This window comes from Copidosoma floridanum, unplaced genomic scaffold (assembly GCF_036245765.1).
Source record: "Copidosoma floridanum isolate Cflo_tuat_1 unplaced genomic scaffold, Cflo_Japanese_pri ptg000026l, whole genome shotgun sequence".
Classification (NCBI taxonomy): Eukaryota; Metazoa; Arthropoda; class Insecta; order Hymenoptera; family Encyrtidae; genus Copidosoma; species Copidosoma floridanum.
In genome coordinates this window covers 3,434,502-3,462,068 of record NW_028321903.1, presented here as the reverse complement: position 1 = coordinate 3,462,068, position 27,567 = coordinate 3,434,502, and the positions used below count along the sequence as shown (strand labels likewise).

The following is a 27,567-nucleotide window of genomic DNA, read 5'->3' as shown; positions in this document are numbered from 1 at the left end:
GAAGATAAGAGTTGAAGTGTTGTGAAACATCATCAACTAATGACTAGTAATGATGCCTTGGCGGATTTGTTAAATATAATCTACTTGTATACCAATGAACCTGTGACTTTGGCGGAGGAAGTTAGTTTTTGTTCCTGCAGTACGGCTTTTTTTAATAGGGTAGTATTACATGCCAGTTAATGACCCTTATAGACGTTTATTACACATGTTTTTTTTTGGACAAGTATTATTCACATCAAACATATATTTGAAGTAGCATGAAAAATACCCCAAAAAATTGCAGATCGTTTAACTGTTCTCTTATATATGTGTTTAATTTTAAAAAATCGCAGTTTACGCAATGCAATCACGTGAAATTTCAGTTATATGATATGTGGGAATCTCCAAATTTTTTGGTATAAAAGATTATTTTTCTATAAACCTATGAAATTTTTAAATAGTAGATCCACAAGTTGGTTTTCAAATAAATGTAGAAAGAGGGAATCAAGTATGCGTGAAAAAATGTATGTAAGTACATTCGCATGAGAAAAACAATTGCTAGCGTTGCTGCATATATTTGCGCTCCTCTCACTTCTCTGAACTTTTTCCCCGCTAACTATGAGAAGAACGTCCTTAAGTAAAAAAATCACTTAATCACGAATTGAAAAATTGTGAAAGAAAAAAACACAATAAAAATCAATTGTATTTATACTGTACAAATTTTTTTTTTAATTTTGAAAAATTTGAGAAAATTGTATGAACAATAATTTATTTATTGTAAAAGTAATAAATTAATAATAAGAAAATAAATAATTATTAATGCATAGAAAAGCTGCTTTGCTAAAATATACTAATTTTTCAAGTTTTAGAAAAAAATATTTAACTAAAAAAATTAGTTTATTAATCAAACCATTTATTACTGTAATTTCTAATAAAACCAAATTAATTAATATACCGTAAATATAGTTTGCAGGTCGGGGGGTTCATTTTTTTCAACTGGTTAAAAGAAGTAATAATTCAAAATGTTTCGTATGGTGCGGAGGAAGTCTAAGGATGGAGTAATATGTAAAATCCACTTCCGTTACACATTTTCTCAAGGTCACCAATCTGAAATCGTTGATTCACTCTTATACATAACACGTCTATAGAAGTCCAACTACAAAAAAACAGCTAATCAGATGCATTTGGAAGAGTTCTTACTCTTATGCAAGATGGCTGCGTCTTATAATTAGCTATATTCCTTTTGTAAGAGAATGCGCTCTTTAATCGCTCTTTATAGCATACGCTCTAATATACATGCGATTTTATCAGCCAATCACATGAGCCCATTTTTTATTCTTTACTAACGCCTGATTGTTAAAATAGTAAGGTTAAGCATGAACGAGACTCATTCATAGCTAAGCCACGCCTCTATATCAAATCCTAAATTAAGATTCTAAATTTTTTTTTTTAGTAGGTATGACACAATATTTATTATGTTTGTGCAAAAGATCCTCATTTTTCTACGCCGACTATCTTCCACACCAAAAAATATATTTTTGTAACAAAGTACATACAAAAAGTATTGTCCGCAACTATGCCCGTAGATGAAAGTGGGCTATACAAATTAAAAATATGAAATAGTTAATAATAGTTTATTTCCAATCGTATACAATGATCAGCTTTTTACGTCAAATTAAAATTACATCAATGTCAAACTTTAGTATTTATTTGAATATATTAACGTCTACCATAATGTAGTCTAGTTTAAAAATGATTCCTGTTTGGTATGTTCATCTCTGAATTTAGTTTAGTACATGATTTTACAAAAAAACTATTATAGAAATTTTCAGGATTAAATAATTGTTTTGAAAGTTTGAATTCTAGAAATTTTTTAAGATTTTTATGGGGTTATATGCAAGTACCATACAAATACCGATTCTCCAAAATTTCTTTATCTTTAACCTTAAGTTGCTGATTTGTTAATATCTAAAATTATTAGTTAAAAAACATTTCAGTAGTTGTACAGCTTTAGTTTTTTCAACCCATACTAATATCCTCGCTGGACTGAGCTTCTTCTGGATAAACTAGGCTGTACAGAGCATGTAAGGCAGCTTTTGCTGCAAACTTTTTGGCGTCTTTCTTATTTTTAGCTAAAGATAAAACAAAAAATAATTATAAGAATAGCACAAAATGAAACAAATATTTTAAGAATGGATATAACTTACCAGTTCCTGTATACTCCTGACCATCAATTTCAACTCCAAGGGTAAAAGTGATGTTTGGTGGATTACCAACACGATTTACTTCAGTATAAATAAGGCCAGGTTTCATTTGGTTCAACAACATTACGGGATGAATAGAGATAGGATTTGGCGGTAGTTCTTTAGGTGTAATGGGTTTGGTGATATCTTTTTTTACTTTACCAGGAGAAAGACCCGGCCGTGGCACTGGAACAACCGTGCCTTGATTCTGCCACTCGAGAAATAACTTATAAAGAGCAAAACTGGCCAATGAACTCCATGGTATTTCATTCGGATCTTCGGAATGTATTTCTGCGTTGTTACCCTCACCCCCTTCTTTGTTTTCGTTTTCTTCTCCACTTACTTGGGAACTATTGGTATTACCTTCATTTTCAGCATCAACGCTAGCTTTCATTGCAGCAGCAGTCATTTTTTCTAAGAGCAAACTTTTCAGAGCATTCTCAGCAGCATTCTGGCGAGCTAACGGTTTTGAAACACCTTGGCCAACATAAGTTTTTCCATCGATCTGAAAATTGTAGTGTTAAAGTACAGAGTCACCAATGTTAAGATGCAGTATATAATAATGTGTACGATTTTTGTACTTAAAATATTCAAGTATTATTACCTCAGCATGCACAAGAAAGAGAGAGCTGGGTAAGGATGACTGCTGCTCTGGGAATGTAAAATGGACACCAGTCTTCATTTCATTCAGTACCATGATGGCGTTCTTTGGCTGCAGCGTTTTTCTCAATCGTTGATTTAAACGCAAACGCTTGAGTTTCTTGTTCACCTTAACTGCAAAATCATCAAAATGAATTTATGTATAGTATGATACAGAATAAAGGGAGAAATCTCCTTAACTTTTTTTTCAAGTTTAGAAACTATTATGTTTACACAAAGTAAAACAGAGTTAAAACTTAAAAGTATTTCGATTAAAGTAGTTAAACAAAACGAATAATTTTCAAACTGGCGCAGTGAATTGTCATCATGAAACAGATGATTGTATCAATTTCAAATGATTTTATAAAATGTGTATGTAATGTAACGGATTACCACCTGGACCTTTGCGCTTCCACTTGGGCACATCCTGAACGTCGCTGCTGTCCATACTCTCGGGAGCTTCATTTAAATTCGTTCCATTATTTACTGATGATGGTAGTGGTTTATGTTGTTGCTGAGCAGGACTTAGCTGATTGAAAGCTTGGTTTTGACTTTGCTGAGTATTAGTAGTGGCACTGCTCTTTAAAATGGGCTTCAAACGTTGAGCTTGAGGCATCTGCTGTTGCTGCTGTTGAGGCTGTAGTTGCTGTGGATTAGGTGGCTGCTGTTGTTTGGCTAGTTGAGTATTTCTTTGAGGAGTCTGTAGCTGTTGAGGCTGCTGCTGCTGCTGCTGCTTGTAGGGAGTGCCAACACCCTGCTGCTTGAAGGCATTCTGCTGGTTATGGCCACCCTGATAATTTCCGTGGTTGTTGTACTATAAAACATAGGGAGGGATTCTGCTACACAAGGAACCTCGACGGTTGTGCTGTCCCACCAAGGCCCAGCATCACGCCTACATTACTCTCATGCTGTCCTTACAGTTCATTACCAGCTAATTTCCTTCTAACTGCGGCCATTTTTAAGTACCAAGTACCATAACCGTAGTGCGACATAACGTTGGGGCATCAGTATCAAAAAATCGTCGGTCAGAAGACAGCATAGCAATCGGCTTGTCGGCTCTCACTATTCTTTCTTACTGGCACTACAATGTGCTTGTGTATCGAGTGTACATAAGCACTGAGAGTATTTCAGCACATAATATTCGCACTGAGATGCAATTTAAAATAGCGCCATCTAAGGTGAGTTATATAACCAGAATTACACAGTTCATAAAATTTACTGTTAGTTAATTTATTTAACCATCCCATGGGTTCTTGCGAATTTTGGGCGGTCTAGTAATTCTACAAATCTACTGTAAGGCGGCTCTTCTCTAAAGTGCATCTTGGTACGAATCTTTTATTATATTTATCATCGCCCTTAAGCTCAGATATGGCTTTTTTTACACTAGCTAAGTGTTATTCAGCTATCGGTGCAAACCTAAGTCATGATCAAATGTTTATACGTTTAAACACATATAAATACCAAAACTTAATCACACCTATCACGTTGACGAAGCGTAAGAAAAACAGTTAATCGACTCTCGAAAATCAACAGCACAGGCGAAATAGCGAGACTCAAACAGTCATCCATCGACGTACTAACCGCACCAAATGCTGCTTACCTTCAGAGATTGACGGAACTGCAACTCTAACACTGCGCCACTATGACCACCTCTCTTGGTACGAATGTACCACTCTAGCAGACAGCATTGACAGCAATACAAGTAGTATATGTGTAGGTCGTCTCACAGTCAGCTTGTTACGCTGATGTGAATATTACAATTGTAGAGTGTATATTATTTATTAACATACACAGTTGACACAATTACATGGTACACGTAACATACACATACACATTGTTGTAACCATGATGTAAAAATACAAGTTTGTGCTGAATAGCTAGCAACTAATTAGATTGTTAGATCAACTTCGAGACATGTTAGATGATTTAGGCTCGATATTCAAAGATGAACACTATTAACAAACAAATCTTTTTAGAGTAAAAATAATTAAAAATTAATTAAAGTAAAAAAAAAATTGATGGATGATAGAAGATTAATTGTAAAAAAAAAAAATACATGAAAAAGTGAGTATTATTAAAAAAATAACTCAAAATATTAATACGTATTCAACAACCATTTACAAAAAAAATGAAACGGACATAAAAAATGTTATTAGTGTAGTGATAATTTATTGTTATTTATGAACAAATTTACTTCATTTGTACTCACTTTACTTTCTTAGTACAATTTAGAGTTAATTTTCATATAAAGTTAAGATTTATTCGTCTGAACCTTGTAAAGGTGTTTGTTCGATAAGTGTTTTTTTTTAGGATAGTATACTTCTGAGGAATGGCCTTAGTAGTTCGATTAAAAAACTTATAAAAAAATTTCAGACTCTTCATGTATACATTGTTTCATGAAACTCTTTAAATGTTCAATTTATACTAAAAGCTGATTAAGCGAAATAATCGGAAGTAAAAATTCATCATTTTATGTCAAAATCCAAACAAAAAAGTGCTCACTAATGTAGATACAAATATTCAACAAATTTTAAATACATGTTCATGGGATAATTATGGTTTATGAATAACATTAAACCTAGTCCTCTACATTAATATTTCTAAAGAATTTTTCTTATACACACATACTGCTTTTGTATAAATAATCGTTATGTTTTCAATTCCCAAATCAAGATATGCCTGTGCAGAGATACCTGGTGCCCATTTTCTTGAAACACAATCCTTTTCTTTTGAGTCTGTGTCTTAGGTGAGTAATTTTTACAGCTAAGCAAATACTCTGGTTTGTTTTTAAAGTAACTTCCCTTAAGTGTAGTGAACATATTCTAGCTTCTATTGTTTACTAAAAGTTATTTTTTCTGTATTATAAAAACCTTCTTTTTTAATCATGTACTACACATGAGCCAACATACCGTTTTGGAAGTTAACATCTTTCTTACATGCCTCCAACCATTTTAAAGCCATTGCTCGATCACATCAATGAAAAAATTTTAATTTTTAACTTTTTGGCATCGTCACGATTATACGTGCTACTTTTTGCATTGCACACAGGCATGTTCTAACAATCTCAAGTGATTAATCGTGAATGTGTCATGACTTCAACTTTAAATTTGTTAGTAAAATGCATTTACCAACATAGCGTTTGTTTGGCTTTAAATCCGATTGGTTAATTCTGATAGGGATAATATGCGTCTATTCAGCACACCCTTGTATTTTTACATCATGGTTGTAACTACAGTAAGAGAGATTTATGGGGATAGAGAAGCCGATCACCTGTCTTTTAGCGGATAATTTTTGTATACTCTCTCATTTCTGCAGTCTGAGAGCATTTACATTTTTTTAACTTGGTAAGACCAAGTTCAGTAAGAGTTACCTAGAGAAAGCCTCGCGGCTTTTTGCTATGTGGGCAACAGGCAAACTTGCCCTTGGTGGAATGCACATCCTCGGTATTGTTGTATAGCTACTATTGCCTGCAGAGCAGGAGTGGGAGATAGGAACAACTAATTAGTACATGCAAAAACGACCCCTTTTTACACTTTTAGCATACAATTGTAAATTGAAATTATCATAAGTTTTCATTTAAAAAGTACCAATCTTAAGTTCTTAATTTCGTAAAATTTTAGTACTGGCCAATCTAGCCTCAGACAGGTCGTTTGTTATTACGTAAGCAAAACTTGATCATAGTAAAAATCAATTAAAATTCAGAAAGTTCCAATTGACAAATGCATATGTTGCACACATTTATGTACAAATACTTTCAAAACATTAATAAAAAAAAATGTTATTTGCTACTTTGGAAGAGTTGCGTCTCATAACGTTATAGTAATGCATTTCGAAAGTTATACTCAAGTTTTAATATGAATAAATCTCAATTGGCGTTTATTCGAATCAGCAGAATTTGGAATGACAGTACTGTTATAATTTAGGGTTCCTCAACAATCGTTTTAAGAAACAATAACTCAAAAACATAAATATGTATACTAATTTAAAGTAATATTAAGTAATACTACTAATAAATACAAGAAATTAAGTGATTTTCTGAAAATGCAGATGAAGCAGTGAAATTTTCAAGAATAACTATTCAGAGTATCAGGAAACTGAGTTCTGAATACCTTAAACAAAAATTATATTACTTAAATTTCAAATCTTAATACAAGCTCTAAAGGACAGCAGTGAATTTAGATTATTTTTATAGGTAAAAAAATTTGCGGTTCAAAATATTTAAAAAACTTTAACAGTTTTCAACACTTTGATTTTTATTGTTGAAAGTTTTACGCCTCTCTTCATTTTGACAATAGTACATTACATTACAAGGCTTTGCCTTGGGGGGTAACTTCACCGCCAGGAGCGGATAATCGAGTGACGTCCCGTGTGATGTATACTATTTTTCTTACTACTTCGGCCGAAAGTTCGTGGTTCATTAGCCATCAAACAACAATTATCAGCTAACATTTACGACCTGAGCAGAACGAGGGTTGTTGGTTAGCGGATGTTAACAGGCTCAAAGAGCAAAAGAAGTCGGTCAGAACAACTTATTTTTATTAAAAACCTCTAGATTTTATTAGGTACTAAATGACGTCTGATAAATTTTATTATTTGATAAATATTTTTGTATATCAGCAGCATTCAAACATTTTCAAGCTTATATAATTATTTATTAGACTCCTGGGCATCGGTTGCTGCAAAAGTCTTATAACACGCGCTCTATGTAAAATTTTTCTCACAGCTCGAAAAAAAATAAATAAACGCAGCGTAGGTAAGTACCTACTTAATACTTATTCACTTTTGCATTGCTGCTCACTACCTCTCTATCTCTCTCTCAAGAAAGCAGAAGTAGGGAGCAGAAAGTTTTTTCTCCTGAACTCTCTACGCGATATTTGGACCGTGTAACAGTTTGAAAGAGCGCCACCACTGGTGATAGTCGGAGTCACTGGACCGGAAATAATGCACGGAAGTAAGTGACAATTTCTCTCTATTAATTTAATCTTACAAATCTATCGAGTTAGAAGACGTTTATACAAGTAATAATGAATTTTCCAGTATCTAATTTATTATTTTTGTCTATACGCTTTGAGGTTGCAAATTTTTTGTGATGTGTGTTTTCAGAAAAATGGATAAGGTTATCACAGGCAATGGAAAATTAATAATTACTTGTATAAACGTCTTCTAACTCGATAAATTTGTAAGATTAAATTATCCTATCTTTAAAAAATGATGGGTTACGTGATAAATTCTATCTATTCGTCATGTGATTGGCTGAGACTGATCAAGCGTGGGTAGGTTTCAAAATGAGATTTTGAAAAATCAGTGAAGTCATTTTAATTTGTAAGTTGATAAATATTACAATATTACGTGTTCCTACAAAGATATAGTTATTGTATTTTTCTTTAAAAATACAGAAAATAAATGTTTGATTAAATTTTGGGGGTTGGCATGCGGACCGCGCAGGGGGCACGACCCCTTAGTTAATGAGAAATTATCACTTACTTCCATGCATTATTTCCGGTCAAGTGAATCCAACTGTCGCCAGTGGTAGCACTCTTTCAAACTGTTGCACGGTCCGAATAGATGTTACGTTGATAGGGAACGAACATTGGCATTCGTCCTTATACACTGCCACCGAAACTCGAATTTTCGGGTGAGGTAGTTAGAAAAATTATTGAATCTCCTCAATAAATGAGAAGCGTGCAAGTGTTTTAATTTAAAAAAATTTATGCTGATAATTTTTTCTGTTTAACGCAATAAATACAATCAAGCCAAATTAATTTTCTAGTCAAATGCGTAAGCAACAGTATTATGACTACCACAGAATGTATTTAAGGTCTGTACTCGTATCCCGTTTATTTATTTCTAAATAAAAAGACCTAAAACTTTTTTAAAATCTTGAGTAAATTCCTGGAGTTTCTCCAGTTCCACTGATATTAAAGAAAATTTCTATGGAATTTTCTGATCTCCCGTTGAACTGCCTGCTAGCCAAAGATTACTGCCTTCCGTATTTAGTTGACATATGTATAAAAATCATGTTTTTGTGCGTGCAACTTATATATTACACATTTTTGTAGGATATTTAGAATTTGTCCTCGAACAGAGTCAAAAAAAATTACTTTGTTTCATTAGTCCAGGTCCAGCCGTATGCGCGCGTGGCCGATCGAGGTCCACGGGTCCACATTTTTTTATTCTATGCTTTTTGACCCCCTGACCACGATAAGCAAGGGTGGATCACTTGAATCATTGCCGTTTAATTATTATTAACAAATTTTAGTAACAAATTAAAAGTTCCGGTTTTTTGCTTCAAAAAAAATTTGGTAACATTCTTTGGCACATTTCGAACAAAAAACCAATTATGATGTCCGCCGTCCCCGGAAAAAAAGCGTAAGTGCAATGTTATTTTTATGGCACATACGCTTTTCTTCCCTGGGACGGCAGATGTACATACCTAAACCCCGTAGATTTTGAGTAAAAGATTCCTTAAAATCGAAAAAATGCATTTTTTACGATTTTCGACTACCTGTTACTCAACTGCTATTGCATTTTTTTAAATTCCCCTAGACTCAAATTTTACTACAAAGTATGTACTTATGAATAAAAAAAGATTTATTAATGTAAGTTGCTTAACAACTGACGTTTATAAATCTTGCGGTATCGCTAATGTACATCTATATATAATCTGCGCATATAGCATGTAGACCCAATCCGTAGACAGCTAGAAGGTACAAAAACGATCATTCGTAGATCAGTGATACCGCAATTGATAAGCAACTGACGTTTATACATTTTTTTTTCATTCAAAAGTACATGCTTTAAGGTAAAATTTGAGTCTAGGTAAGTTAAAAATAATGCACCCGCAGCTAAAGAACTTGGGGTTAAAAATCGCAAAAAATGCATTTTTTAGATCTTGAGGAATTTTTTTCTCATAATCTACGGGGTTTAGGTATAAGCATCTTGATTGGTTTTTTGTTCGAAATGTGCCAAAGAATGTTACTCAAGTTTTTTTGAAGCAAAAAATCGGATTTTTTAATTTGTTACTAACAATTAAACGGCAATGATTCAAGTGATCCACCCTTGATATCGTGTTCAGGGGGTCAAAATGCATACAATGAAAAGGGTGGATCCGTGGACCTCGATCGGCCACGCACACATAGGGCTGGACCTGGACTATATTGTATTCGAATGCACCAATTTTTATATGCATTATTAGCTAATAAAATCGTTTTCGTCAAATTCTTTAAACGATTTACTGATTATCCATAGTATTATAATGCGATGGAAGTGTAAATTGTGTTTTACTCTTACTAAAATCATTATGTTAAAATATTACAAGTTTTTTGGATAAAACCAGGGTGATAGAAGTATTGATGGTCTGGAATAATAGAATTTCTGTGAAAATTATGTATCACTTGGCCTAATTATCATCAAGTCACGCATAACTTAAGAGAAATATGTATAAATATGCATACTATGTAACAAAAAAGAAGTTATTTGTAGCATAGCACTCATGGCAGAGATAAAAAAGAATATTACGTAGTAAGTGTATCTATACATAGTTTCTATTGTTAATGCTTTATCTAGTCAGGGTTAGTGTAAGCTCCACATAATTTTTACATGTATAATAGACGAAGTGAGCCTTCAGATTATCAGTACTTTTATCACCGTGGGTAAAACTGAAATCTATAGATTCTTCAACATCATGATTCTTGTTAGTAAATTAATCAATTATAGTAGTATGAAAGGAGTATCGACTTTATTCTAAAAAGAGTGCTAGTACGAAATAAAGTTAATGATTTTGACAAAATTGTCTCCCTTTACAAAAAAAAATAGTATCGAAATTAAAAAAAAAAAAAAAAGTTTCACTACAAAACGAACAATAAATGGCGATAAACATGTCAAGTACATAGATCAAGCGTCTGTAAGATGAGTTTGAAATTATAGAGACAATATGAGGAGAAGGTCTCCTGTAGAGTATGTTTCTGTATAAATATCAGCAGCAGACGATTTTTTTCAGTGAAGCACACAGGGCACTACTGTTGACTACGCGCTCTCCATCTAACTCACATTCCAGCTAGTGATTCTTACTAAATGATACTCCCATCTGGGGTTTCTGTTTTGAGATAAGCTTAACCCGGAAGCAAGGAAGGTTTAAGCCTTGTTAACTGGTGATTTTTTAAGTGAAGCTTCTTATGTAGGGCCCACACTCAACGAAAATAGGAGAAAGTGTCACACTTTTTCTTGCTCTCTTCTTTGCTGTTCATCCTCCCATCACCACAAGCGTCTCGAGACAGTGAGAGTAGTATACAGATTACAGGCGCGCGCACGCTCTTTCTCTCTTTGTGTCTCTTAGCGTCACCAAACGGCGCAAAAATTTTAAAGTGAAATTAGACAAGAATCTCAAAAATGAAATGGGTAAGGTATACATTTTCAAAATAACATATGAGTCAGTAAAATATCGAAAAAAATCTAATCGGAAATTTTCTATTGAAGCACTCTAGCTAGCATACATTCGTCCTAGTATGGCAAATCCATTGCATTATATGGTGGTGTGATGTTATGGGGAAAGAGCTTGGTTCTACCTAGGCATCCTATTTTGTCTACGTATATATGTAGCAACTGTATATACCTACGTAGGTACAATTTCCAGAATTTTTGCAAATTAAAAAAAACAGCTATCAATTAAAAAAATAAAATGATTAATTATGTAATCGATGGATAGAGGTTTGATATCAATATTAAAAACACTTTGATTATTTTCATTGACTTTAGAAACTTTAGCAAATAAATTCCAAGTTTACAACGAGATTAGACTACTAAAAGTTTAGTCTGCTTCAAAATTTAGCTCATTTTCATATGTTTATATTATATATGTAAAGAAAGTATACTCTCTTTGTTTGAATTTGGCACGCTCGATATATCTCGCACGACCTTTGATTGTCTCTCGCTAGAGAGAGTAATAGAGAGAATGATCTACAGATCTTAAGAGTGACAACAACAGAAGGGTTTTAGTATAGAATTACGAGACAGAGTGAAAACAAGTGAGAGATTAATTATAGAAGTGGTTTATAAAATAAAAGTGTTTTTATTTAAAATTTGAGTGCATTAAAGTGTTATATTAAGAATAGACTTTAATTGTCGTTACTTTATTTTTTAGATAAAGTAATGACAAATCATGTAAATACTTTTTGTAAATATTAATTAACTAATTAAAAAAAAAAAAATTTATTTTTTAGCAACAAAATTTTAGTCTATTCAATTACCTTAACAATTAATATGATAATACATTTTATATATATATATATATATATATATATATATATATATATATGAGACAAGAAATCAGCGAGTATATCTGTATGTATGAGAAAAAATGTGATGTATAGTAGACATCTAGTTAGGCAATAACAGGTTATAAAAACTTTATAAAAACCCCATCACCTCTTCTATGGGTCCCGCGACCCATTTTTTCTACTCCTGGGAATGGAAGTTGACTGTTTTATTGAAGCTGCAGTATCCTAATCTCTCTATAGGTGTATGTTGATGCTTTTTCTAGTACTTCTGTTGGCAGCTGGGTTTGCTGAAGTGCTTGTCGTATACATTTTTGTTTGCTGTGAACTGGAGAGTCTGGTGACCTGGACTCGCTGTTGCGCCGCTAAAGTTCTGCTAGTGTTTTGTGTAGATTGTCTAGTGGTAGATGTGTTATAAGACTACTTCTGTTTTCTGTAGTCCTTCGCTCGGGTGGCTGGTTGCATGCCCTATGGCTTGTGGCTTTTCCTGGACAATACCGTAGAGCACGGCCATGTTTTTCCTTGCTGGCTATTCATTGATAGTGGTATGTGCTACTGATTAAAGTTACTGAATATCTGCTGCTACCATTTGCGTTGACTACTGACTTATTTGCTTCGTGCAGCAATTTGAAACAACACACGCAGGGGAAAAGGTGTAGACCCTAACTAACAAGAATACACAGCATCTTATACAATGATATATTACGAGTGTTTATTTTAACAATAATGTATCATTAATAAATAAAATAAGTTCTTGCTGTCCAAAGTAGCGTATTAATAGTAAAAAGAGTTTTGTTTTATAATTTCATCACCAAAAAAGTCAATTTCTCGTATGAAATAGATTGATGTAATGTATGACTAAACATAATAAATATTACTTTTTAAAGCGCTAATTTCAAGTACTCTACGAAATAAACTGATATTCGAGGCAAACTGCAATGAACACACATGAAATACAAGTATGTAAGGTAAAAACAAATTTTTTATAACTAATTACACTGTTAAATGGGTATTCTTCAGCTTAGAAGTATACCTAACACCCAAAGAAGTTACGTCAGTTGTGTAATATACATTATTGTTTCAATGAACGCTTGTAACAGATCACGGTCCGTAAGATTCTGTGTATTCTTGTTAGTCAGTATCTACAACTTTTTTACGTTGTGTGTAGAGTAAATATGAGTGCGTCCTGAGTTGTAAGAATGTAGTTTTAAGCGCGTTTACAGTTAGTAGCGTCTGTTCTTATTTGTTCAGCTTTAAGGGTAGGTTAAGGAATAGATGTTGTATTCGTGATGGTCAATTAACCAAAGACTAAATTTGGGTGGTAGAAAGACAAAATTTTCAGTGTCGAAAAAATAAAATGTGATATATATAATTTTTAAGAGAGTACAACTCTATTTTTCTACTTTTCAAAGAAGAAATAATGCATTTTCTTCTTTTAAAAAAATTAAATTTGTGAATCTAGTCTTTTAGAAAGAATAAATCGGTAGCTTTGAATGTATTGAATTCTCAACTGATGACTTCATTCTTTTTAAAAATGCAAATTACTTGATCTCGTCTTTTATACAGATGGATTTTTAATTTTCGTTTAGTAAACGTCTAAACTTTCTGATTGACACTTTTAAAAAGACAAATTTTACGAATTACGTCTTTCTAAAATATTAAATCGTTAATAATATCGTTAGTACAAAATCTGTTAACTCTGACAATATAAAATTGGAAAAAACACATTTGTTTAAAAATTGGAAATTTCTTACTCGAAAACTGTGGGAATCAGGTATATACATCCCACTGAGTTTTTTGTTTCAAATATGCTAAAGAATATTAAAATATTTTTTTTAGACTCAAAAAATCACTTTTACGAATTTTGTTTAAAAAAACTTTGTTTAAACAATAACTGACCACATTTTGGTTTGGCAATATGCCTTTTGAGATACAGTGGCACATTTTTAAAACGAGATGACTTCGAAAAATTTTGTTTGAATAATTTTTCCTGTTGAATGTCTGATTGGTCCCGAACGAAAAATACTGTTTTCAAAAAAGCTGCAGTAATATTAGTTATATAAAAGAATCCCAGCAACTTTTCAGTTTAAAGAGGTACCTTAGCCATAGAGTACCTACTTAAAACTTCCTGAAAAATGTTACTAAAATACTATTACTATTCTTCTCTACCAATCTCTGTTTGTTCAAAAGTATTTTTTATCCCACCGAAACTAATTAAGATTATTTAAATGTGTTGTGAAGTCTAATTTTTTGGAGTTATGTTAGTGTTTCCCGCTAACAGGCCCAACGCAACATGGCATCAAAAGTTACTGAATATCGCAAGTGTCCTTTATAATTGACTAGCGGTCCCCCTCGGCTTCGCCCGAGACTTACTAAATTGAACACCGTGTGTGTTGATATGTAATGTGAAACGTTTTCAGTTAGAAATTTTACATTTATTCCTGACACTTCTTAGACCAAAAATCTTCATATTAAAAACATATTTGTTCGCGATCTATACAGTTAATTTGGTTAAATAATAAGCCGTAAAAAGTAAAAAAATATAACTACGCTGAAAAGTATCGTGCATTCCTTATGCCATAAAAGGCCGTTGATTTGCAGTTTCTCCTGTATAATCTATGAACAGAGCTATTTTTTTAAAACTCTAAAAATTGAAAACTCACAAAAAAAAATAATGGAAAAAAATTTTCTTCTCTCATCTCACAACTTTATTACTACAGTATCAAAGTCCTGGAGATTATTCTCTACATTTTCAATCACCACTAAAATATAAATACATATTCTACCTATTTAAAAATCTATAATTTAAGAAAAGGGCTATTTTTTTAAGCTGTTAAGATTTTAAAATTCGAAAAAATATGTATTAAAAAAAAATTTTTTTCTCTTATCTCACAACTTTATTACCAGAGCAACAAAGTCCTGGAGCTTAATCGCTACATTGTTTGTTGCCACAAAAATACAAATAAATTTTCTACTTATTTAAAAATCTGATTTTAGATTTTTAAAGATTTAAGAGATTACTGTGAGGGTATTTAACCCTCTTGCGACTATTGGCATGTTTACGACTTTTGTGACCCCTAAAGGCTGTTTTCTGTCAACTTTGTTAAGTTCTAATATATTTGTTGGCAAGATAGTTCGACGTCCGATTGCCCTAAAAAAGACCGGTGAGCTTCTTAAGTAAACTCTTTCTTGCCTGAAGTTTACAGCCATTGTGACCGTCTGGATACCTCAGGGTTATCTTATCTAGCCTGCTGTTTAAGCCCCAGACTGATCGGGAGAAAAATTACAAAGTCCGAAGCTTTGGAGCTAGTTGTAGAGATCTTTCCCAACGTCTTCTGGTACAACGTCGAAGACGTTGATGTCTAAAGCACTTTTTTTTGCAGACTCAGTTGTTTTGATAATCTAAGGTGGAGAGATTGGTTCGGGTTCTTGCCCATTGGAGACTCCCGTTGGCTCAAGTTTTTTTTATTCCTTCCTAGTTATTAGGTTCACCCAGCGCAGACTTTGGAGAGGATCGGTGATTCCTGGTTGAATGCTTAGAGTCGAGAGGGTAATATAGGGTCGTCACTGAAGTTCCCAGCCTTGTAACGAACAACTCCGCTCGTGACATCTGCCAGTGAATGACTGACTTGGTTTAATAGTGGCCGGCTATATATAGTATTTCAGTCGACGAACCGTTGCCAGAAATGGTAGTAAAAATGTATTTGTTGGCAAGGTAGTTTAAACTTAGGTGGCCATTAAAAGAACCGATGAGATATATGGTTAAGTAGGGAACGTAAATACGTGTATTGGCCCTGAAAAGGGCCAGTGGTAAAATTTCCAGTTATTTCTTATTATTATTCTTGATGATGAAGAGCCAGCTGCGGATAGCTTGACTCTTACCCTCGGAGTCTTTGTGTAAGGAGACAAAATGTGTATAAAATGTATTCCTTTAAAAGACTAAATTTACTTTTATTCTCTTGTTAAATATATAAAACATAGTTTTGTTGGTTAGAATGATTAAATTTGTTATTTTTGTCATTTTGAACTTATAAATCATCTGATCTAATTTTTATCAAAGACTACATTGATATTTGTTCTGTAAAGTGTTAACTATAAAATTTTGTTTGTTAAAAAGACAGAATTATATCGCTTTGTCTTTTTGAAATATAAATTTAATTATATTTTCAAAGTAAATATCAAATAATTTAATCTTTCTACTGCTTGAATTTAATCTTTTGGATTTAAAGTTTACCCTCTATGAAGTGAGACAGAGATTGAGTAAGTCGTCTCTGGAATGTCTGAAGCTCATGTGCGTTTGTTTTTATCAGCGGTGTCGCATATTGAGGTGTCTACTTAATACAGTTCTAAATTGGGTTGTCCTAGGCCTACTTTACCGGGTCGTCTTCGGTTTTATTTCACCTCTTATCTAATCTATTAGCTTATGTGTTAAGGCGACATCAGGGAAAAGGCCATAGTTGTGCTACTCTCGAAGGTACCACATCCATGCATCAAGCTCCTCACAAGCTCAACCTATGATAAATTTTAATTTATGATAATATCTTGATTGATCAATAAGTGACTAAATACTTAGAAGAGAATCACCTCGTTCATTTTTTTTATCGTTGTCGTCATATTTTATACATGTATACCCAAGCTTCTTTACTTTTATGTACTTGGTAATAACTGGTATCCTTTTGTTACAGTTTAATAGAACTTTAATTATTTGCTTAAGCCCTCAGTTTTTACTTTTGATTTTATTAATTTTGCCGGTGCAAACATAATAGTTTATTGTCAACGCAGTGATAAATCTTATAATGTTCGTAAATATATACTTTTGCAGTATTTTAATTACAACAAACTTGAAATTATATATTTTTATATATTACCTTACCGTATGAATATTAAATCTTTCGAAAAAATAGGTTAGCGAAAAATTACAGTTTAGATGATATCAATGTCGTTAAGGATTCTGCTTTTTACGAAGACGTTGAAGGTACTTGTGAAACGCCTCTTATCGAAAATAATTAATGAATCAAAATAACAGATAAAATTGGCTCAGAGTTTATTAGCAATAACTTTTTGACAAGAATTAGTACTTAAGAAAAAAATTCTAGCATAAAGTAGTCGATGAATGTTTGCGTGAAACAGCAGGTACAGTTATAGACTTACTTTTTGATGATGCAAATATCAACGCCTAATAGAGCCAGCACAATCAACAAGAGATATCAAAAGTTTAACTCTTACTTGCCAACACACATCGATAGTTAAATTCATCATAATAGGCAAATCGTCAACACCGATGTCCACTTAGGTTGGCATTCAACAAGAGAGTGATCTTGCTGAACAGAGTACATGACCTGCTGCAGCTCCAGTCGCAGATATCTAGCCTGTCAGGATCAACATTATTTAAAGACTGATAAATTAGCCAGGAAGCTTTCATCTTTGAGACTTATTTTCCAACAGCAACCGGTAAACCACATATTTTCCACGAACATTTTTTTCATCCAAAAAATGGTTTGCTTGTTAGGTACATTTTTTCTTAGTAAAAGATTTTTAATTGGATTTTTTGCTCATTATATTAATTTTAGATGAAATTTTTGATTCGTTAAGAAGTACTAATGGCATACAATATCAGCTACTTCAAAAAACATATATGAAAACTTAGTATACAAGTAAAATCCTTTTTTCTTTAAATATGAGGTACTTGTAAAACTTAATATTCAGATACAACCACTTGTTAAATTTTTATAGATAATGGTTGGTCAATACAAATAAAAAAAAAATTTACTAATCCTTGCGTTTAAACCGGAAATACAGTGAAAAAAGTGAAACCGCGTCCGCTTACGTGGTGGATGATTTAATTTTAGTGTTCGAAAAAAAAAAAAAAAAAAAAAAAAAAAACAAAATAAAATGGAAAGAGCAAAAATGAAATGTATGTTAGACAGAAACTTTTTTAAGAAACAAAAAAGTAAATCATCTACAAAAAAAGAAGTCATTAAAAAGTTAAAAGAAACAAAAAATATACGTAAGTTATTCGTTGGGTGCAGGCGGTTAGAGGGGATAGCCGAAACGATACAAGTGCCTATGGTGAGAGTTTAGTGCAACTTAGGTGCAGAAGCATGCAGACGACGCCATCAACGCACTCTTACATAAACATTATTTTATTGGATTGAATCATCGAGTTGATTCATCCAATTTTTTTTTATTTTGTAGGGCTGGTAGGGGTTTACGTAGAATGCCCTAAACAAGTAACTATTAAAGAAAAATGTATACGAGTTTCGACCTGCTTAAGCGAGAAAAATATATGTTCCTTCCTTTTTTGCCGATGGCCGCTAAGAGCGCCGATTTTATGAAATAACCACATATTTTTTTAATTCCTAATTATCGATACATAACGTTTTGTTTGTATGATGTTTAGCATTGCCTAAGCATAATGTTTTACTGTCATCTTACTAATATATAAAGTAAAGTCACTAAAACCGTTGTAATCGCTAACCGCGAAAACTACTGAACCGATTATGCTGAAATTTTGCATACTGATACTTGATGATTCTGAGATGGTTTTCGCATAGTTTTTTCTTTTTTCTTGAAAAAGTTAATAACAATCGCGATAAACAAGCTCAAAGTTTGGTTAAAATAAGCTAGCTTTGCGCTTTAGTTCAGTAGGATCCGCTAAGTGGCATCGAGGTAACATTAAAGCCACCCGCAATCGAAGATAGTGAAAAGTGGTTATAACATTCCCCATCGAATTGCCGACTGTCGCAGAAGTTCATCGGCAGTACACCAAGCCCAGAGGCAGCAGTCGTGCAGCTGGGCATCTCAGCTACCGATGACACTCTTTTTTTATAGGTAAGCAGGATAAATCGGTTCTTACCCCGGAAGGCCCAGATAACCAAGTGCCATGGAAAAATAGGCGTTTGGAACGTCAACGTCTCCAGCGGAATGCCAAGAGACAGGTCTAGCTAGAGCACAACCTGCTCCAAAACTTCAGAGCTCTGTAGCCGTTCAACCATTTGGCCTGGTACCGTCAGAGAATTTTCTACTTTTAATGCAAGCCTGGAAAGACAGCCCTGAAGAGTACGGGCAGCCACAACAGCTTCCTTCTCAGTGGTCATCCCGAAGGGACACCTTACAAGGAAGGTATTCTCCAGGCCCACTCTCCCAACTAACGATGAGCGATTGGTTATCCGTAGAACGACCTGAAGACAAGATATTCTTTGGTAAGCGGCGTACCTCCCTCCAACACGGTCTCCGTACACGGAGACTTTGAGAGTAAGACTCAATCTACCCGCAAACAGCTCTCTATCATCAAGAATAATGATAAGGAATAGCTGGAAGTTTTACCACTGGCCCTTTTCAGGGCCAATATAAGTATTTAAGTTCCCTACTTAACCATCAATCTCATCGGTTGTTTTAAGGGCCACCTAAATTTAAACTACCTTGCCAACGAATACATTTTTACTACAATTTCCGAAAACGATTCGTCGACTAAGAGACCATGTAAAGCCGGCTACTATTGAACCAAGTCAGTCATTCAGACGTCGAACTACCTTGCCAACAAATATATTACAACCTTGTAAAGTTGAAAAAAATAGTCTTTAGGGCTCACAAAAGTCTTAACTATGCCAAAAGTCGCAAGAAGTCGAATCGGAAGGAAAACTTCAAATACATCTAATGAATACAATTCTAGGCGTCAAGGAATGCACAATAGTTTTCAGCGTAGTTATATTTTTTTACTTTTTACAGCTTATTATTTGACTAAATAAACTGTATAGATTGCGAACAAATATGTTTTTAATATTAAGATTTTTGGTCTGAGAAATGTCAGGAACAGATGTAAAATTTTTAATTGAAAACGTTTCACATTACATATCAACACACACGGTGTTCCATTTAGTAAGTCTCGGGCGAAGCCGAGACGGGGGGCCGCTAGTCATTGATAAGTTTAACAAAATCTTGGGATCAATTTATTTTAAGTTCATTTTTAATCGATCGCAAGATTCTGCTGATCTCACTAGGGATACGATTACAAACATAGTCGATTGCTAGAAGATAAAAAAATACGCTTTTATCTTATTTTTTCTAGTAGAGAAGAAATTAGTTATTTTTACACATAATTTTTTCAGGAATACGGAAAAAATAGTTTAGTCCAAATCAAGAGTCGGATTCATTCATTCAACAATCTATAAAAAAAATGCTAATTTTTTATTTAGTTTTTTGCTTATTGCATCTATTGAGAGAAATTTTTTGACCACCAATCTCTTAGTCATAAAATTCCCATAAAATAGACACTTTTGCAAATCCATTATTTATTGTTAATAACACGTTAATAGCAAGAAAGAGCGGAAAATAATTTTTCATACTAAAAAACGTTTGATTGACGTATAAAAAAACTTTTATGTTAATTTGAATATAACCGTGAAAAAATATAAATATTAAGTTGCACAACAAATAGCTATTTGTAAAATTTTAAAATAATTGTAAGTTTTTTCATACTGAATTTTTTAAAATGAAACTTGGAAGTGTTACTACAAACTTTACGGTCGGTTTGTGTCATGTCAACACATTTCGCATCAGTAAAAACATTTTATTTCATGTGAATGATGATAACAAATAAGAAAAAATTAGTTTTTGTAAATTTTGACGTTTTGGCACCAAAAATTTTATTTTTCAATGTTACAAATTGCAAATTTTTTTATGTCTGAAGTTTGAATTGAAATAAGTTGTTCTACATAATTATACAGTTACAAAAATAGTATTAAATATGTTAACGCAAGTGTCAACCATACAATACTCTTGGGAAGCGCTGATTTTTTGCTTTAACTTAAAGAAAAATGCAGCTGAAGGGCATCGATTACTATGTGGAACGTGCGTATAAAAAAAAAATTCAAGTATTGATTTCAACGTTTCAAAAGTAGCGTTTTAACACCGGTTACAAAGAACGTGAAGGGAGACCAGTAAAGTTTGAAGACACTGAGTTGGAGACATTGTTGGACTAAGATTTATGTCAAACCAAGAGGAGCCCGTTAATACTTTAGGAGTGATTTAACAAGCAACTTTAAATCGTCTTAAGGTCTTATGATGGAAAAACAAGGGCACAAACATCAATAAAACCTATCAAAACTGTTTTATCAGAGGCTTTCTGTACTTTTCTAACGCGAATGTTTATATTGTTCTGAGATTCGGATACTTTACAATAAAGTTTTAAAAATAAAGGTAATTAAAAAATGGATGAAGTCTTAGGTATGTGTGGTAAAGATTTTGCTTTCCTTGCACAAGATGCAGCACAAACTTTCCATTACAACAACCAACAGTGTACAGTCTATCTTGTTGTTTTGTGCAGCATAAGTAATGAGGTATTTGATTACGAAAGTTTTTTTTCTATTGTAACAGTAATTATCATGATAATTCTGTTGTTTACCGTGTACACCTGCTGTGTAGCTAGTAAAAAAAAAACAGTAGACAGTGGGTGCTTGGGTACCCAAGTATGAAGTTATACTTCTACGACATTTTATAGTAGACAATGTATGAATATAAGTATACATTTTATGAAACGATATCTTATACGAAGGTTGTGCAATTTTCGTTGGAGTAAGTGTATCTACGTTAATTGGATGTGACTTCAATGAATACTTTTATATTCAATAAACAAACATTTATAAATAATATATTATGTTGGTAAGAAAAGTTCAAATCCAAGTCATAGCATGATGTGATACCAGGCGAGACAGCACGATGCTGTGCGTCTTTATCAAATCTTCCAAAACAACTTCACGCCACCTACGCTAATTACTTCTCTAACGTCACGCCCACATCTGTCACATAGACTCACGCACTCATTCCTAGTTTATATTTAATAGCCACAATATATTTGTATCTTAAAAGCTAAGAAAATGCATTCTGTAGTGCCGCTTTATCTTTCATCAGATATTATTATACTCCAGTCAATGCCACTTCAGGGCTTTTATTACTTGGGAGGGGGAGGGGGTCCGAAATAACGACAGTTCACTTTAATATTGTAGTAAAACTATGAATGTTCATTCCAGCGACGTGTATTTCGACGACAGCGATAGCTCAGTGAAACGACTGTTCATTATTTTGACAGCCAATCACGAAGCAGTATAAGAAGAAAGTCAAAGTAAACTGCCTTATGATTGGCTGTCAAAATACTGAACAGTCGCTGCACTGAGCTATCGTTATCGTCGAAATGCACGTCGCTGAAATGAACATTCATAGTTTTACTGCAAAATTGAAGTGAACTGTCGTTATTTCGGACCTCTCACTAGATATCATTCAAACATCGAACGAATAATCAATATAGCATCAAAAATACTTACAAAAAATTGCAGATCTGTTTACTGTACCTTTTTTTATATTTACTTTTAAAAATCTCACTTGTACGTGTAGCATTATGGAAGAATCACGTAAAACTGCTTTTATATGATCCATAGAAATCTCCTAATTTTTTGTATGAAAGATTACTTTTGGAGAAACCTATTATATTTTCAAATAGATTAACAAGCTGCTTTTTTTAATGAAACAGGAAAGAAGGGATCAAGTATGCGTAAGAACTTATGTGTGAGTAAGATTTGTGATTAACGTCATTAAGTCAAAAACTCACATTAGACACGAATAAAAAAATTGTGAAAGAATAAAACGCAATAAAAATGTTTTCATAGAATATAAAAAAAATGTAAAACACCTTGAAAAATTTTCTTAAATTTTATAAAAAAAATTGTAGGAAAAATTAATTGTTTTCTATAAAATTAACAAAATAATGATGAATAAACAAGTATTTATTAATTTACAGGTAAGCGGCTAAAAATTTTTTTTCCTAAATTTTGAAGAAAATCATGGAAAAAAAAATTAGCTCATTATACGAATAATACATTAACCAATATAATTTACAATTCAAACCACATAACATAACATAAGGGCAAGAGTAAAAATTAAAAATCGACTTTCGTCATATATGTTCTCAAGGTCAGAATTCTGAAATCGTTGATTTACTTTAGCGCCTACCGCGCCTACAGAAGTATTACTTCAAAAAAAGAAAAGAAAAATAAAAAAGCCTATTTACGTGAGTGATGTTACTTAACAGCATTTTAAGAATAAGCAGCAAATAATTAACGTGGAAAGGAAATTTTTTAGTATAATGACGAAAATCTCTGAAATTTAGGTATTTTAGAAATACATTAGGCCGAATTTATTCACGACAAAAAATACTATGGTGAACCTTTTTATGGGTTTTATGGGAATCGTCACTATAACTTCGGAGATACATGATAAATCTTGAAAACTGAAATTGCTATTTACCTATTTTTTCATGAAGAGTTCATTGCATTCATGAAAACATAAGGTTATTTTCTTTAACTAATAGAAAATCAGATGAAAAGTACGAAATAATCTTTCTTTTTACCTCTTGAACTGCTGTAGGTACACGGAAAAAGATTTTAGCCCCCTGCAGCTCGTACGTATTACGACTGCAGGAGTTCAAATGTCTCCGAACTAATGTAGTACTGATTTTGACTTGGCGTAATCCGAATTTTGTACTAACGCACGTTTAAACTACACGAGCATATGAAAGGCCGAACATTCACAGCTCTCGGCCCAAAATCTGTACTACCGCAGTTGAACACCATACGGACTGTCGAGTGCCAAGCGTGTACGGCACGATACAACTAGCAGTTTTGCTTCTGGAGTGCTAAACTTAGAGCCTTGGCGTCCCCACTGATGGCTCTCGAGAGTCCGTCTAGCGACGAGCTGTAGTAGGAGAAAATCTTTACCAAGTTACGAAATCTTTATAAACATACTAAGCTATAAAAATATCTAATAATTTTCACGAACATCATTTTCCGGCACTTTAGTAGTCTACAAGCTAAACCTAATGATGCGATTTTAACATTAGTCTCTTTTTAAGTGGGCTGAGAGTACATTCGAAACCATACAATTTTTTTATCATAATGCAAAAGAGCAAATGCGAATTCAAAAATTATGAACAAAAAAAGATTTTCTAGCACTGCAAATAATCGTGTTTTGTGATTAATGTTACACCAGAAACCTTAAACAACTATTTTACGAGATTACATAGCATTTTGATACGATATACTGCAATGTCAATCCATGGTTTAGTTTAACATTAGGCAATTGAAGAGTATTAAAATAAGGCTTTTATTAACCAATCCAGGAAAATAAGAGATTGCAGAAAGCAGAAATTAATATGTTATTTTTTTAAGGTTCCGTACGTCTCATCGTGATTGAAGTTGACAGATATTCGAAACGTTAGTTAGGCAATCCAACTTTATTTTAATTCATTTCTAAATGCGTCATTTAAGAATACATATGGTACAGTAAAACGCGAGATAGTGTCCTATGTCAACTTTCTAAGATAAGGAGCGAATTATTGTATTTGTTAAGTGAAAAATTAGGAGAGCAAAGGAGAGTTACCTCATTTAGGGGGGCTTGAACAATTAATTGAGTTAATTTTACAGAGAAGTGTAAGAAATCTTTCTTTGTTTCGAGGAAGGGCTGAGGGGGGCGAGGAAACGGGCGAAAAATAAAGAGAATTGTCTTTTTTAAGTTGGGCAAGGGGGGATACAAAAAACGTCAGAGGGTACGGCAAGTACTACAAAGTAAAAAGGTTTGGGGTTGCAAATCAAGTTGCAACTCTACAACTACGCTACTGTGACCGTGATGCTTTTAGTTAGAACGGTGAGATCGAAAATCAAGAATACAGATGTCACACATTCGTATCTGAGCTATAGTTAGAACTCTCAAAAGTGGTAGATGATATTGAGCTCTAGTTATTATAAACCACTGTCTTTTTAACTTAGGGTTTTCAACCCCAAAACTTTGTAATATTAGAGCCTTTAAACTCTTAACCCTGTAAAATCACAGCTATTAATCGTATATAATTCGGGGACAGTTAGCTTAAAATAGATAGCAACAGTTTTAAAGACGCTTGGAAGCTACAAATAGACATTGTACTTTTTCTATGGAATAGAATCTTACAGCAATTTATGTTACGAACTATTTCATGCATATATGAGAGAATACAAAAAATATACTCACTTAGATGGTATTTAGGATAGGGGACTGACAAATTAACATTTCTGCGAAAAATGCTTCTACACGATCATATCGTTCATCTTCTGTGTTTTAATTAGCACTGTATTTTGCACACGTTAAGTATGTTGCAAGAATTTTTACGATTTTTTTTATCACGACTAGCCATGCTACAGGATCTCGAATACGTTAACTCAATTTTTTCAAAATAAAAACTTCTAAGTCTAGGCACTATGCAACTACCGCTGATAGTGTGTTTGTACTCACTCCTTGAATGCACGATTGCATTGCCAAAAACAATTATTAATTTTGTATTGATGTAAAACTAATAAACAAAATAAGTCATTTTTTATGCTCGTACAATACCTGCTCTGTTTCTCACATCTTCCTAATAAAACATACATCTATTAAATGGTGCAAGCGCATAACGTAAGGGACAATTATCATTATAATTAAACATAACACTTATCATGACTTAGCAATAACAATAGTATAGTACAAACCTAAAAAGGAAAAACAAATAATGTTTTAGGTCAAATGTAAAAGTTTCATGACATAAAATACTATAAAACTTCTAAATTAAATTTTCAATCGAGTAATATTAAAAAAATCAATACATGCAGCACAAAAACAAAATAATGTCTAAAAATGTTGCACACCTAGTCCTTATCTAAAAAAAAATGGAAATAACTGCTCATTGGTAATGAATGAGAGACACAAATCAAACTTAAATGAATATTTATGTTCTAAATCCATCATCATAAAAATCTTCTGCAAATGAAAAAATGCATGGCTTTTTTTATCTGTAACATAAAAATTAAAGATTCTAAATGATAAAAGAGTTTTTGTTTGCTTCAAAAGCTAGTAAGGTAATTAAATATTTTTTTTATTATTTGTGCATTAAATATTTTAATAGATTACATTTCATTAAAATGAAGTATTAAGGTTTTATTCTATTAACATTTAGATTTCACGTTTTGCCAAACGGTCATAACATGACGTGTCTGACGAACATAATAAAGCACTCTCACAAACGTAAGACTGCATGAAACGCATCTTAAGGCTTTTTTTGTTTTCTCCCTTGGGTCGTACACAACCCACAAGAGGAAACACAGAAAGGCTAAGATTCTTGACACTCTCGACTTCGATTTAGTGTCAAACGTCTGTGATCTGAGACTTTTTTATTTTTCCTTGCTAGGTAAGTAATGTACTATTTTCAGCGAGACCAAAAAATCGGAAAATGTTTAGATCACAAGTAATACTAAAATGTTCAAAGAATACAAACCCCTTTGTCTTAGTCCAATCAAGTCTTCAAAATATTTTATTTTTATAGAACAACCCATATGCACTTCAATGCACGTGATCAAAGATCATAGTATGATTATTTTTTCTTAGTCCGTTGGTTGACCTACATAATAAATAAGGAAATTTTCACGACCTGCAAGAAAACCGTTTTAATCGTTTACAAATATAGTATAGTATTGGGAAAAATTTTTTGTCTAACTAAAATATCAGCTTTAATTGTTAATATAAGCAAATTGTGAGAATTTATAGAATTTTTCTTTTACATTCTGGCTTTTCTTATTGGTCTGATTGAATAAATTATGAAAGCAAAATTGCTTACACTAAAATTTTCTATCAATTTAGGTCCTTCCAATTATTCAAAATTTTGTTTGTGATGTTATGTTGCTTAAAGACAAGAAATTATTTTTTTTAATAGCAATTTTAATGTATTAGTAGTTTATAAGTACCTACGTAAAAATCGTAAAAGACACTTATTTGTTTAAAACGATTGTTAAGAGCATCTTTATTACGAAAAATTTTGCTTCTATCTTTTTTTTTAATCAGGCTAAGAGGAAAAGAGTTACAAGCTGAAATGCAAAAAAAATTGGATTAATTTTTAATATTTGTTTGATAACAATTGAAGCTTACACCTTGGTTTGGCAATACAATTTTCCCAATAATGAGGCTATATTTGTAACCAATTTAAAAAAATTTCTTGCAGATGACAGAAATTTCCTTTCCCATCACTTCTTCATGCTTTAACCATCGGACTATTCTACTTTAACAACAAAGATAACTCGACAAGGAAAGGGTTACTTTACATTAAAGATAAAATAGTTGTTTTATCTTACAGTTCGAGCAGCTGAATAGAAAAAATTACTTGTTAAAAAAATTTTTTTGGCTAACACCTGCTGAAAGTTTGGTTTTCTGAGCTGATGCAACATAATCTTAATTGCATTTTTTTTTAAATTGAATATGAAGTCTGTACATACTTTCATTTTTGAAGTATTAAATGTTGAAAAAAAAAAAAATATTTTTCAATTTAAAACGCTATCTACAGATGAACAAGTCTTATTTGGTAAATAATTGAGTCCTCTACAAAA

General features: G+C 32.7%; 1 protein-coding gene across 4 annotated transcripts in view; it reads right to left on the bottom strand.

The window, feature by feature from the left end:
- Window positions 1-1,599: 1,599 nt before the first annotated feature.
- Window positions 1,600-27,567, bottom strand: part of LOC106641887 (inactive double-stranded RNA-specific editase B2) — a 29,809-nt gene continuing 3,841 nt past the window's right edge. Inside the window, exons 3-6 of one of the 4 annotated variants that reach the window (XM_014356462.2) lie at window positions 3,255-3,675; window positions 2,827-2,996; window positions 2,187-2,727; window positions 1,600-2,111 (exon numbers count right to left, since the gene is read on the bottom strand). In XM_014356462.2, coding sequence (XP_014211948.2) covers window positions 1,999-2,111; window positions 2,187-2,727; window positions 2,827-2,996; window positions 3,255-3,675 — 1,245 coding nt within the window. In that variant the 3' untranslated portion in view covers window positions 1,600-1,998. The remainder of the gene's footprint in view (window positions 2,112-2,186; window positions 2,728-2,826; window positions 2,997-3,254; window positions 3,676-27,567) is intronic. The other 3 variants (XM_023390947.2, XM_089595581.1, XM_014356463.2) reach the window with 3 other exon arrangements.